Source organism: Stylophora pistillata, chromosome 12 (genome assembly GCF_964205215.1).
Source record: "Stylophora pistillata chromosome 12, jaStyPist1.2, whole genome shotgun sequence".
In the NCBI taxonomy this organism is placed as follows: domain Eukaryota; kingdom Metazoa; phylum Cnidaria; class Anthozoa; order Scleractinia; family Pocilloporidae; genus Stylophora; species Stylophora pistillata.
Window position 1 is genome coordinate 16,432,501 of NC_142530.1, and position 14,576 is coordinate 16,447,076.

Below are 14,576 nucleotides of genomic sequence, written 5' to 3' on the forward strand. Positions count from 1 at the left end.
TTGTTTATTGTCCTAAGGTGCAGGGAGTGTAGATCAAGTTCATAAAAGACTAAAGAGAACCTGCGTGCTGGTTTGAAAATACCAAAAAGAAACAACACATTTTTATCAATTATCTTTCACATACCCATTCTTAATAAATTCGTACTTAAGAGCACTCTTCTCATCCTGGGTGGGCGTGGCATAGCATCGATCAGCCATGATTGACAACTTCTTGTCCGTCGATGTTACTGATACTTCAAAGAACAGAAGTTTGCGCAGCACTACATCAACAGGAAAGTCATCCTTCATGTAAGGACTCACGAATCTTTTGTCGGGGAACATATTCAGAGAAATTGTGAAGTTCCCTTTGCCTTCATCGCTGAAGACAAGTTTTCTGTTGCTTGGCTTCCAACCAATGGATGATACCTCGCCGTATTTGGATAAGTAGCAGCTGAATGGTATTTCTATTTCCCGCACGCGTGTTACGACGTCTTTAGCGGCCACAGGGATTTCAAAAACTGTGTTGGAATAGACGATAGCTGTGGATGTAAGCCTGCGTTTTGTATCACAGCCAGTCAGCGGAGTCGTTAGATAAAAGTGGGAGTTGGTTTCCCCAGCCTTGCATCTAGTGTCTAGGAGTCGAAGATGCTCACGGTCGAGACCACGGAGGAGGAACTTGGGAATGATAATGGTCATGTTGTTACTGTTGCATTGGACATCCACTCCTGGAGCTTCAAAAAAATAGAAGTTTCATTATATAAAGATCATATATCTAATGAATTTTGCGCTATAGAAATAATAAAAATTATTATTAAAATTATTATTTCTTATAACAAGGGAAAGGAGCAAAACTTTCACTATGCAATTATCAGCGAGTGGAATGTCATACGTAGGGAATCCTGCTTCAGTTTTATCGGTAAAAAAGTGGGATGGGGAAAATTTTTACTTTTTCTAACAAATGTTGCATTGTTTTCTATTTCTACCAGTATAAACTTACCACTACATGTCTTGTTATCTAATGATAAGCTCAGCTCTGGGTCTGGACATTCACATGTATAGCCTCCTGCACTATTGACACACTTGTGACTGCAGCCACCATTTGACACAGCACACTCGTCAATATCTGAAATAAGAGATACAATCTGAGTGTTGCAAAAAAGGTTTATTTTAGTTCAGGACGGACAGAAAACGTAAAATTTTGAAGCAAGAATAAATAGATATTTTTATTATTAGATTCCTTCGTTCATGTACAAAAAACTAAAACGTAAGCTAAACGAGAGAGTTACAATTTTTTGTATATATTACTCAGACGTGGGATTTGATGTGTCAGTAATGAGCAGAAAAAGCAGCTAAGCTGGTAACCACTGGTGCGAGTGAAACAGGTTGATCCATCGTAATGACTGAATGTGTATGTAAAGGGGCAAACATCGTTTTCGACCAGCCATGGACTATCCCTGAGGCTATAGGAGAACTGATGATTTCTATTATTGATGATGAATGTTTTATAAGGGATCAAAAAGTTGTTGGAGTAATGTAATATTCAGCATCGAAGGTAATCCGGGATCACTTTAGTTTGCTCTATTTTGCCTGCGGTCTGTCTAAAAAACTCACACCACCAACCAAATTCAACACACAAACTGTAACAGACGTAGAAATTAAGGCAGACGCAATGACGATACGGTTACTGGCGTTTTTCTACGCTTGGGGTCGGTTGCATGTACTGGGGGAGGAACTTTAATTATTGGCAAATGAAGTTAAGGGCTTTTAAAAGGGCTGTTGAAACTTTCCAGGAAGAAATTTTTGATTCGAGATTCAATTAATATCAGTTTTTATAGCTTGTTATATAAATTTTATCTCTAAGAGCTCCTCTTGGTCTCTCAGTGATAAAATAAAGAACGCACTTCAAAACCCCTAACAGTATTTAAGTGGCAGTCAAATCATTTCCCAATTCTATCTGGGTTGTATTGTACTTGCGGACTTTGAAAACATTCGATGTTTGGTGGAGCACAAAATATTTATCAGTGCAGCATGGCATGGTCTGTAACACGTTGTCTGTGAAAGAAACCGTATGGTTTTTTAAACTCCCTAGAATTATTTGGGGGCAGAAGCCAGTTGTGATGTTCTTTTAGGTAAAGATTGGTAATTGAAAAATCCGTTTGGAGGTAAATTCGTGGAAATGACCATAAACTGAGTTTTCTTGAAAACGTAAAAACCGGTTTAGCAGTTTAACGATTTTTCGAGATCCAAACTTTCCGCGTCGAGCAGCTAAAATTGAGATTTTAGAGACCCTAATATAATTTGAGAGAGAATATTGACCTTTTTTTTTTGCACTGTTCAATGGTTTGATTAGATGGCTAACCTTTAACCACATGGAGGCTCTGGAGCATTATTTTGATACTCAATTTGTCGTTTTTTTCTTATCAGCCGCTGAGATTATTTTTTATTTCGGTTTGACTGCATCTAATAAGTTTGTGTGGTTTGACCACGATCGGATAAACTCACCACTGGTTTCGCAAATGTAAGGCAGTGAACTACGACAGGGGAGGTCATTCCACCTCCATCCGTGCCTCTTGCTATATATCTGGCTGCAGTCCTCGCTGCCTCCATGATTATTAGGCTCTCCAGAATACCAATTGGTAAATTTTGGTTGTGAGCCATCGACCCAGAGCCAGCGATTCTTGTCTTTAGGATCCCTATGCAAACCAATATGATATGTATGATGTGTTACCCACGTGCCAATCGCTTGATTTTCAGCTCGAGAATTGATCACGACGAGATGGGATCTTTGTGCTTCGCAGGAAGCTTTTGCTGCATTCCAGGAGAGTGACTTGGAAGAGAACTTGTAGCACGAGGTTTGAAAAGGTACCCAGTTCTTTGGACATACTGTTAAAGAAAGACACCTCAAGAGTCAAGATAGTTTTAGACGAAGCAGGTAAAATGTGAAGTAAGAATTATTTCTGCCTTTATATTTAGTTTAAAAGAAGGTTGCCACTGAAAGACACACTCCTGTGTGTGCCTGTTTGCCTCTTTTTTCTGGTTTGGCCAAGAAAAATGAGTTCATCGAAATAGAGAGGAAACCAACGTGCATTCGACAGCAAAAATACTGTTTCCCAGCATCACAGTTCATTTTCGCTCGACCTGCGAGCTTTCAGTGTAGTCAGTTTCCGCGGTTTGCATGTGCATATATGCTATTCATTCCCGTCTCAAGAAGCGATCGCCGGAAGATGGGTTTGGTAAAGACGCTAAAAGAAAAACAGTTGTAACTTATATTTCTTTTGTATTGCATGTTTTCTTTTTTTTTTTTTTTTATTGTATGTGCAGTTGCTTTTCATTTCCGTCACAATAAACGACCCGAAATTAGGCTCTGTAATGATACTGAACGGAAACTGTTATAACTTACATTTTATTTCGAATAAAGTTAAGAGGTGCAGAAGAAAAAATAAAGAATTCAACACATGATAGCGTTGTGTAATTCAAATTTTAACCCTGACCAGGTCAGAAACGATCGATAGTGATTATACCAAGTGATTTAACTAAAGCGACGGTTAAAATATTTTTCGAAATCCAAACTGTTGGCGTCAAGGATTTGAGAGACATTTCCATAGTTTGACAAAAGATATTGAGCTGTCTTTATTTGGACAATTTGATTTTATGGCTAACCCTAATTAGTATTGAGGCTCTCGAATATTATTTTGATATTCATTCCGTCGTGTTTTTTTGTTTTGCTTTTTTTTTTTGATCAGTCGCCCTGTTTTTTTTTTACTTTGGTGTGGCTGACCATGATCAGATAGACTCATCACTGTTTTCGCAAATGTAAGGCAGTGAACTACCACAGCGGAGGTCATTCCACCTCCATCCGTGCCTCTTCCTATGTATATGTTGCTGCACTCCTCACACCCTTCAGCATTATTAGGCTCTCCAGAATTCCAATTGGTAAACGTTGGCCGAGAGCCAACGTTTCTTGTCTTTAGGATTCCTATGCAAACCAATATGATATGCAGAATGTGTTACCAACGTACCAATCGCTTGATTTTCTGCTCGAGAATTGATCACGACTAGATGGGATCTTTGTGCAGGTGCTTTCCATTTCCGGAAAAATAAACGACCCGAAATTGGGTCGTTTAATGACATTAAGCGTAAAACAATTATAATTTATATTTTATTTCGAATAACTCCAAGAGATGCCGAAGAAGAACCGCAACAGATAATAGCGTTGTGTGATTCAAATTTTAGCCTTGCCCAGATCAGAAACGATCGATAGCGATTACGCCAAGTGATTTAACTAAAGCGACAATTGAAAGATTTTTCGAAATCCAAACTGTTAGCGTCAAGGAACTTAAATCAGAAGGATTTGAGTGTTATTTCCATAGTTTGAAAGGAGATATTGAGCTCCTTTTTTTTGGACAGTTTGATTTCTTGGCTAACTTTTATTAGCATTGAGGTTCTAGAGTATTATTTTGATATTCATTCTGTCCTTTTTTTTTTTTCGTTTTTACTCAGCCGCTGTGACTATTTTGATTAGACAGACTCACCACGGGTTTCGCAAATGTAAGGCAGTGAACTACCACAGGAGAGGTCATTCCACCTCCATCCGTGCCTCTTGCTATATATCTGGCTGCAGTCCTCGCTGCCTCCATGATTATTAGGCTCTCCAGAATACCAATTGGTAAATTTTGGTTGTGAGCCATCGACCCAGAGCCAGCGATTCTTGTCTTTAGGATCCCTATGCAAACCAATATGATATGTATGATGTGTTACCCACGTGCCAATCGCTTGATTTTCAGCTCGAGAATTGATCACGACGAGATGGGATCTTTGTGCTTCGCAGGAAGCTTTTGCTGCATTCCAGGAGAGTGACTTGGAAGAGAACTTGTAGCACGAGGTTTGAAAAGGTACCCAGTTCTTTGGACATACTGTTAAAGAAAGACACCTCAAGAATCAGGATAGTTTTAGACGAAGCAGGTAAAATATAAAGTAATATTTCTGCTCTTATGTTTAATGTAAAAGAAGGTTGCCTCTGAAAGACACACTCTTGTCGCTAAGAAAAGAGAGTGCATCGAAAAAAAGTAGAAACCTATGTGCATTCGACTGCAAAAAATATTTACTGGCATCACAGTTTACTTTCGCTCGCCCTAGGAGCTTTTATTGTATTTTTCCCCGGTTTACACGTGCATGTGTGTTTCATTCCCTCACAATAAATGATCCAAAAATTGGCTTCGGTGAGACACTAAAAGGAAAGAAGTTGTTTTAAATATTTCATTTCGAATAACTCTAAGAGATGCTGAATGAAAAAATAAAGAATTGCAACACATGATAGGGATGTATAATTTAAATTTTAGCCTTGGTTAGATCAGAAACGATCGATAACCATTGCACCTTGTGATTTAACTAAAGTCAGCAATTTTTACCTTGGGAAAAATCACGTTAAGTATTAATAGTTTAGTGTAGGAAGATGTTAAACTTACCCAGAGCACTGATTGGTAACACAAGCACTGAAAAACTCACAAGGATAGCTGACAAAAAACGGGTATAAACCATGCCGACACAGATTTAACGATCTATCTTGTAAGTCTCTCTTAATTTTAAGCAGAGCTTAAGAATTAGTGGAAGCAAAGCTTAAACATACAATCATGAAGCTGGATGATTTAGGTAAACGGGAATTTTCTCGAGCAAGCTTATTCAAATATTTCACGAAGCAGACGACAGCTTTAGTTTTGTGTCATATTTATTTGATATACAGGACTCATCGAACTTGCAATGAGCATATAAATTCCGTGTGACTATGTTTTAGGGAGTTTTGTACAAATGGCGCTTAGAATTGTGGACTTTCATTCACTGAACACTTCTATTTTCGTGCCTAGAAATGCAGTGTAACATCATCAAGTTTTGCATGTGATTTCACAACACGTAGTCAACGAAAGTAACTAGACAAAGAAAATTAATATTACCTACGGCTGCCCTCTGAATGCTGCGTAATTAAGGTCCTGTCAACTGTAACAAAGAAATGTGCTACGGCTGAACGTTTATCAGTTTTATTATGAAGTGCAAAATCATTGAAGTGTCAGCTGATATTTGGCTGAATTTGCCTGTATTCACGATCCGTTTGTGTTCCTTACATTGAGCGAGGCTAATGTTTACCAAAATACTTAAAGCATAGGCCCATCTTTGCGCTAATTTTAATTTTTAGAGAGCTGCAACCACGGGAACGCTCATCGGAAAGTTTCATTTTACTCCTGAAATGAGAAGCAGGCACTTTTTGTGTCGTTCGAGCTTGTTTAAACCCTCATAGATCTATCTTTTTAACAGCAGACAAGCACAGGACATCACGAGTTCCCGTCTAATCCGATGACTACAGATTTCAATCCAGTCCTCCATGAAAAATATGCAACCCTCGTAAAGCTTTGTTAAAACATCCCACTCACCTCTCGATGTTGATTATATTTTTTTTGTTTTAGTTTAAGGCGGTCGAGTTTTTCTGGGGGAGAGGGGATACTAATGTACGTTAATTTTTCAGCAAAAATGTCAGCCTTGTATCAACTTACAGTTCAATCTTTCTCTTTGTATTATGTAGGAAGGAAGTGCAGAAACTCAACTCTGTTAAAATCGTTATCAATTAACTTGAATATCACAACAGAGACAGATGCCGACGAGCAAAGCTATGTCTGGACACGTATCCTGTAGTGAATCGATTGAGGGTTCTTCTATTGAATTTATCGGGTATCGGATGCCGTAGCACAAGCAAAATGTCTTCGCAGCCGGTCTTATTCACAATCAACAAAAGAATGTCAGGCTTCTTCGATATTCTTATTGATTATCTAGATATTAGCAACTAAAGTTGGAGTAGCGAAAAATATGCGAGGCGTGTTGCGTAAGTGGAAACACACAAAAACTTGCGTTTTCCTCGTATAAACATTGGCTAAATCCATCCCTGAAAAAAAAAAAACGGTGGCAAAGAAGCGATCATGTATCTTCCAAATCGTTTTCTTGGACATCGAAACAACTTTTCGCCATAATCTTTCTTTAAGTAACTTGCTGTGTTTGCCCCCTAACGACCTCAGAGACATTCGCGAAAACACGAGGTTCCGCGAAATGCGAAAGAGAGGATTCTAGTTGCCTTTCATATCACTTTATGCCTGGGATGTTTGCAGATACACGAGAGTCGGCGTCGCAAATCCTGCTTTCATGTACCCACCTTCTAACAATGTCACTGAGTCTGACACTCCTACAATCTTGAAATGCATGCCGACGTCATTGGTGCACAGTTTCTCTTATCAATTGCATCGCCAACTGTGCATTTTAACGTTTTCGGACTAAAGGAGTTCGGGGAAGCATATTCTCTTCCTTACTTGAATCACTACGAAAAGTAGAAGCGTCTACGCACGAAGGAGCTTTTCTTCCGGGTTTTGATGTTAACATTAGTGGATTATCGGTTATTATTTGTAACTTTTAAGAGCGGCTATTACACTTCTGTCTGATACTTACTACGAAATTGATTGTTGACCCCACCCCACCTTTCATGAATAATGCGCACTTTCGTAATGGAGCAATTTCTAAGAGAGTCTGGATGGGGTTAACTGAAAATTGACAAAAGGGCATAATTCTTAACTGACAACTGACAAATTACTGAAAATCTAATTGACAACTGAAATATGTGGTGGGCTTTTACTGACAGCTGACAAAAGACTGGATCGCCCTAAATATCCTAAAAACTGTATATAAAATAGAGATAGTTGATTTATTTTGTCCAGTAAAAGTACGTTTTTCATTACATATCAGTAGGAGTACGCCATAATGTCACATTTCGTTAATAATTACTGCGTGGACCATCCACATCAAGGTCATATGTCACATACCGGTTATATCATCTTTGATACCCAACTCGACCGTTAACTCTGCGATGACCGTCAATGCTGGTATTTTTAAGGCTGTTGTAACCTTTTGTCAAATTGATTCGGAAACGGCACTTTAGCGTCTGGGAATGTGGCAGATGTCAAATTTCTTGAGGACTGTATTGTTGAAGTGGCAGTTGCTGAGATGCGAACATATGTAGACGAATATGACACGGACTCAAAAAACGACTTTTCTGACCGAGAAGATAAAGATATTACCCTAATTATGGTTTCTAGATCCGGGCGGCCAATTCGCGCCCATTTTCGTTCGGATTTCTTAGGTGCACTAGCATTAGATATCTCTAATAACCTAATTGAAAAGTAGACAAAAGAACATTCCTTTCCGATCATTTCGTAGGAGCCAATCGCAATCGACGTAATGTAAAACAAAACATTAAACCAATAACTTTTGGAAGGAGGATCGTCTTTCTAACGATCTTCCTTCCAACATCTTAACCGGCTCAGTGGTTGACGGAATAGGAATGTTTCAAAGTTGCACATGGGCAAACAGAAGTTTGTGTGCAGAAGAGTTGTAACTTACTTAAACACCCTTCAAACAAAGACTGAAAGTCACTTGGAATTCGAAGATCTTGGAATTATTTTACTCAGAATTGAGAAAAAGGAGTTCTTATTTTATCAATTTTTGACTTCATTCTTGAGTTCACATTGTATAGGTGCCTTTCTAGTCAATATTAGGGTCAGAAAGTAATAATTAACTTGCCAAGTTAATTATTAACATTCATTTAACTGACAACTGAAAAATTGCCTAAAATCCAACTGTGAACTGATAAATGCCCGAAATTGTAACAGGTAGCTAACATTTGTACCCCCTCCTATCCAGACCCTCTTCTAAGGTACATCTCGACGAAAAACAAGATATTACAGTAGACAGCTGCAACATATTACACTTTCAAATGTAAGCAGAAAACCTCGGATAAAATATGTGAGTGATCCTATGTGCGCGTCATGTTTTCAACGTTTTCTTTTTCCTTGTGCTGAGAGGAGACCAATATATCACGGGCTTATTTGTTTTTCGGTGAACCAAACAACTATCTCAAGCTTAACAAATAACAAGTCATATATTTTGGTAGCCGTAAATCTTACATTTTAAACTTTGTAGACTAGAAACACAACATGCCAAATGAATGTCAAAATTGTCCGCTGAACAAAATTGCAGGCACGATCTGATCAAAGACGGCGAATTCTCCTTTTGATTTACATCAGCTTTTAGGGCATCAAATTATCTTTTTACCACCAACACATATTATATAAGTCGATAAGTATCACGCCGTAAAAGATCAATAATTTTGATCGATAGTTCCGAGAACTCCCACCGCGTTAAATATTTCAACAAGGCAACGAAACAAATCGAATCCAGTACATTGTTGACATAATGGGCTACTTATCTAATAAATGATATCAAGCCAAAAGTTGCAACTGAGGCACCACAGAGACAAGTATGTATTATCAAGTTTCTTCCTAGATTTCTTTCGTCAAAAAGTTCGACTTCATGCGCCCAGTCCAGTGATGGCTTTCACTGCCCATATGGGAACAACGCGAGAAGTAAGGGAAGAAATAGAATAAAAAAGTTAAAACAATTAAATTTTCTTTAAGTCTCATAGATACAGAACACAACCTAGTTGATTGAATTTGTAGATGGATTTTGCAGCAATGCAAAGTTGGCTAATTAATTATGCAAAAAATGCAGGAAATGGGGGTTTTCCTTGGGGGACCCTATATCTCCCAGGGAATTAAATGTTTTGACCAATTATTTCACATACTTGTGAACTCATGGTACTTAGCATTTGTGCCAAGTTTGAACCAAATTGGTGATTTGAGGTTTATCACCCTTGCCCGGTTTTCAGGTGGATACGCTCTTAAGTAAGATTCATTTCACAATCGCCCAAATCTCCTTACAAATTTACCATATTTAAAAAAAATACGTACATTTTTGGATATTGTTCTTAAAAGATCCTGTATCGGCAGTAGTAGTACAAGCAATTTTTGCGAAGGTTATACAACACAATGATCTACAGAGTTTCTGCAATGGCGGTAAACGAAAAGACCGATTACCTAACGCTGGTAAGAAAATATAAGTCCATTTTTAAAGAATAAAAAAAGGACCAACATTCCTCCTATGATATTATTCTCAGTTACGAAATAATCCTAAACGAAAAACTGGCTGCAATCCAGAAAAAGTCACATCACCTCTTCACTCCCCCTAACGAAATATATATTGAGAAACGTTAGAAGAATACTGTGTAATGATTCTCATGACAAATTAAAAGCATTCAAAATTTTCGAGATGCAGCCGCCGAGTATGTTTACTTACCTTGGGAATCGCACTGTAAGATCGTTATTGAAAATTCCACGAGGAATACAAACATCCATTTCTGGGAAAAACCCATTCCAATTTGAACGAGGGGTATCAGTAGGTATCAAATCGATAGTTTGGGTAAAGCGTCGTTTGGTTGTGTAAATATTTCAAAGACATAGCACAAATAACTGCACTCTTGGAATAATAAGACCACGCATTTATTTTCGCATCATACAGCTTAATTATGAAACATGTTTATTCTCGAGTAAGCTTATGAAACACTGAAATCAGGAAGTAAATAAAGGGCAGCATATGCAAATAATGAAATCAAGAAATAAACAGTGAAGCTAAAAAACCTGAATTGCTTGATCGTCCAACGTTGCTGTATACTGGAAAGTGAATAACTTACCTTTTTCAATTTTCTGTTGACCACCGCATAAACATGGCGCAAGATTTGTATCTGTCTCGATTTCAATCTATCCGAGGCAGCTCAAGGATCCATCGAAAAAACAGCAAGATCCATTTCTTTCGATTTCACTCCTCGGTAGTAAGTCACTTAACAGAGTTCGTTTCCCTACAAGAAAGTGAACTCAACTTATCGTGTGGCAGTCTTGAAGCCACTAGATTCGCACCAAGCTGCGTTGATGATAATGGTCAAATTTCAACATTCACCGTGCTTGATTGATTGCTGTCTATATAAGACAATAAACCCGAGTGCGACTTAATGTGAGGCTAAAGGCATAATTCGTGTAACATAAAGAAATGCACCCCGTCCGGTCCACTTACGATTATTAAAGATCCCCACCTGTGCCATGCTTTCTACTCTTCTGGGTTGAAGTTAAACTTGTCCGCAACTTGATCACGCCAGAATTTGTTTTTTTTTTTATTTCGATATTTTAGCTGTATGCACCAGTGACGCATGACTGTAGTTAATTATGTCTAACGAGTGTGGATTTTGGTATGGTTTGCTCAAACAGGTCCACCGCTCCACATTGCTCGACATCGAAAAAATTACTTTTACTTGAGTTGCTATTCTTTTCTATTCTTTTCAAACCCATAGAAAAATTGCAAAAATATTCCATTGATGTCCTATGCTAATATTCTGCGCTATGGCTACATGCCCGCAGTAGTAGATATAATGAGGGTTCCAGGACAAAGCAAATGCTTTCGTAAATCATGTTCTTATCCTAACATTTTCTGTGACCGACGGCTTAAAAGAAAAGGCTATAAACTTATTTTTTACGTTAACCGTTCACATAATCCTTCATTTATTTTAGTGAGAATCATCCAATTCAGAATGATTGCACGTATTGGAGAGGTTAAAACCTCTTTGATTATTCACGAAAAATTAATCGACAAGTTATAAATACATGCGTCAAGTGCTTTATAAGACATCTCCAAACTAGCTCCTATTCTCAATCTGCCATGATATCGCATCCCTCGACGAGTTTGTGACAGATTTAACACATGTAGAATTGAAGACGAGACATGAAGGTGTATCAGATCACTCACGGTTTCTTGGAAAGCAGGGATCGCTGACTCGGTAAGAATTAAATCATCACGACTAAATTGGTATTCAACGTACTCGACGTATCCGACATACGACGACGACTCCAGTCGATTCAACTCTAGTGTTATCAATTAACAAAGCAAGACTCGTTATTGAAACGAAACTCATTCGATGAAATAGACTCATTTTAAAATGGAGTCTGAAAAAAGGAGTAGCCGGGTAGTTGAACACCCACCAGGTGGGCACAAATGCATAAATTTGTCTACGAGAATCCATCATTGGGTTTGCAGTCAAGAGTTTCAGAGACGCCGCCGGGTAACACATGATATGTATGTTTGCTTGGCCACTGATGACTTAACAGTCAAGGCTTCTCTGTGTGAGCCTGCAGTTAGCATTTTGATCGAGTGTCAGTAAGCTTACAGCGAGATACAAATACAAAGCACGTGGGAAGTTTGGAAAGGATGAACAAGTCGTAACGCTTGCTTGAGGCATAACCTCGAGCGACTTTAGCTTCTAAAAAACCGCCTTCCAATTTTGTGCTTCCTTTGCGTATCTAGGAAAAGATGAATAAAGTAATTCTTTTACTACATTAAAAGAGGAGAGTCTTTGCAGTTCAATAGGCTCGTTTATGTTTTTGGAGGAAAAAAATCTCGTTATCTTTTAACGATCTCTTCTCAGATTGGTAAAAAAGAACTGATTTGTTAATTCATGCATGTAATTTTCTTCACTCCCAAGATCTCATGCAATTCCCATGATATTAGTTTGGAGAATTTAAAGTTGGATAAATTAATAAGCCCCTAATTGATATTTTCCTTTATTTTCATCAACTGTTTGCTCGATATTGTATTGATAATGTAAAGAGAAACTCTGTGCACACGCAATTAACCCGAACTTGTTTGTTGTTTGTATATAAGCGCCAGGCGCTACCTCGGTGTGGGGGACTGGAACAAGTGGAATAAAGAGTTTTGTGAGCACATGGAAAATGGCTGAAGTGTGTTGATGTTTAAACCGGTACTCTAATAGAATTTTTCGCGCCTAGGAATCTCCACTCTGTATTTGTCACTCGTGAGAGTTAAAGGGTTAAACCTTTTTAAAAGGCCGTTTACACGGCAGAAAAATCGGGTACGGACGTGTCAAAAAAAGTAGTACGAACGGCATAATTTTAGCCGTTTACACGGATGAGGTTTTATCATGGGTCGGACAAAAAGAGGCATAAGGACCAAGTCAGCAAGGTTGCGTTTACACTGCAGTTTTTGGGGGACCGGACCAATTTCTTGCATGGGACTATAGTATTTGGTACAGCTGTGTACTGTTATCGAACATGCGTAATTCTTGTAAACAAAATGGCGACGCGTGATGCTGAGTTATCCGTTCTCGTGCGGTACGGACCCGTGTTTTTTCTGGTTTTGGGGCCATAGACGTCTATGGCCCCCAAACCAGAAATGAACGGGTCTGTACCCCTCCCCCAAAACATGGTACGGATAGTTTATGTGGGAAAAAATGTGAGGTCCGTACTCTTTTTTCACACGTTCGTACCTGATTTTTCTGCCGTGTAAACGGCCTTGAAGTTTATCGATCCCGAAGAGTGTATTTTACAGAATTATCACAGATGCTACTCCACAAACTTCTGCTTTCACCAAAAGCATCCATTATTTGAAATTGTTGTATCTTCCATTTGGTATGATTTTGGTTCAGCTGTGAAAATGCAATTAGAAATGTGGGTTATTGACATATAGTACTTTGGGAGATATGCTCTGACCTTAGCCATACATACATCTGACTTTAACTTGACCTGCTCTTAGACAGTCACTTCTGCAGTGATTCAATATGAATCAACCTCAGATCGTCCAGTAATTACGTTTGAGTCTTCTTCCTTTTTTCCAAATTACAAATTGTAAGTCACTTCGTTGACGAGGAGTCCTTTACTGTTGTACCACGGCGATACGGCGCGCAACAACGTGCGCGTGCAAGTATTCACGACAGTCATTCAATATCAACACACATTTTTTCATTGCTTTTTCTGCATTTTAGATTTTATTTCCCTTATTTATTTTTAATTGCCATTGAACAGCAGAGTTAAATCCTTGACGCTGTGCCTTAATTTAAAACTGTTGGTAAAATACAGCCGGGAACTCATGTTGTCAACTTATGGGGAAGGTTTCCTTTCTCTCAGCCAGCTTATAGATCACGTAAAAGTAACTTCCTTAATCTTCATGAGGGTTATATTTTCCTTTAACCAGCATTATCCTAAATTGTCAACTCCTTTACCGACTGAATAGTTTTAATTTCGCCATCACTTTTAGACGTTTAAATTGCTCTCACATTTATACATGACTCGACTTCAGATGAAATATTATTAAATATTATTAAATATTATTAAAGTACCGCTCTGATGCCGGTTAGCTCAATTGGTTAGACCGCTGGACTGTTGTGCGGGAGGTCGAGGTCGATGGTTCGAGTCCCGGCCGGACCAACACTCAAGGTCTTAAAATAACTGAGGAGAATGTGCTACCTTTCTATAATATCAAGAAATGGATAGACATTCTAGTCTTCTGGGATAAGGACGAATAAACCGTAGGTCCCGTCTCCTGCATCTATTAATTAGCTAATTTGGTTAGGCAGGGGACGTTAAAGAACCCATTAACGAGATTACTGTGTTGTGGTCTGGCCTGTTTACTGAGAATTGGGGGAAGGGGGCATCTTCAAATAAGTTTCCTTCGATTGTTTGTGAACTGCTGATGCAGTCCGGCCAAAGTCCCCCGGAAAGTGTTGTGATGCGCATTTGAATTGATCATATCCACATGCTAATTTGCGCAATGTAAGTATTAAATTACTATTATTATGCAGCGATTTAAAACTTTTGTATGCTATATACAATAAG

At 38.5% G+C, this 14,576-nt stretch overlaps 1 protein-coding gene across 2 annotated transcripts in view; it reads right to left on the reverse strand.

Annotated features, from left to right (window-relative positions):
• Positions 1 to 10,408, reverse strand: part of LOC111333773 (pancreatic secretory granule membrane major glycoprotein GP2) — a 12,517-nt gene extending 2,109 nt beyond the window's left edge. The window contains exons 1-5 of one of the 2 annotated variants that reach the window (XM_022939395.2): positions 10,201 to 10,408; positions 4,512 to 4,892; positions 2,482 to 2,862; positions 977 to 1,102; positions 125 to 710 (exon numbers count right to left, since the gene is read on the reverse strand). In XM_022939395.2, the coding sequence (XP_022795130.2) occupies positions 125 to 710; positions 977 to 1,102; positions 2,482 to 2,862; positions 4,512 to 4,892; positions 10,201 to 10,276 (1,550 nt within the window). In that variant the 5' untranslated portion in view covers positions 10,277 to 10,408. Of the gene's footprint in view, positions 1 to 124; positions 711 to 976; positions 1,103 to 2,481; positions 2,863 to 4,511; positions 4,893 to 5,444; positions 5,916 to 10,200 lie in introns of those variants that run through there. The other variant, XM_088741352.1, reaches the window with a different exon arrangement.
• Between the last annotated feature and the right edge of the window lie 4,168 nt (positions 10,409 to 14,576).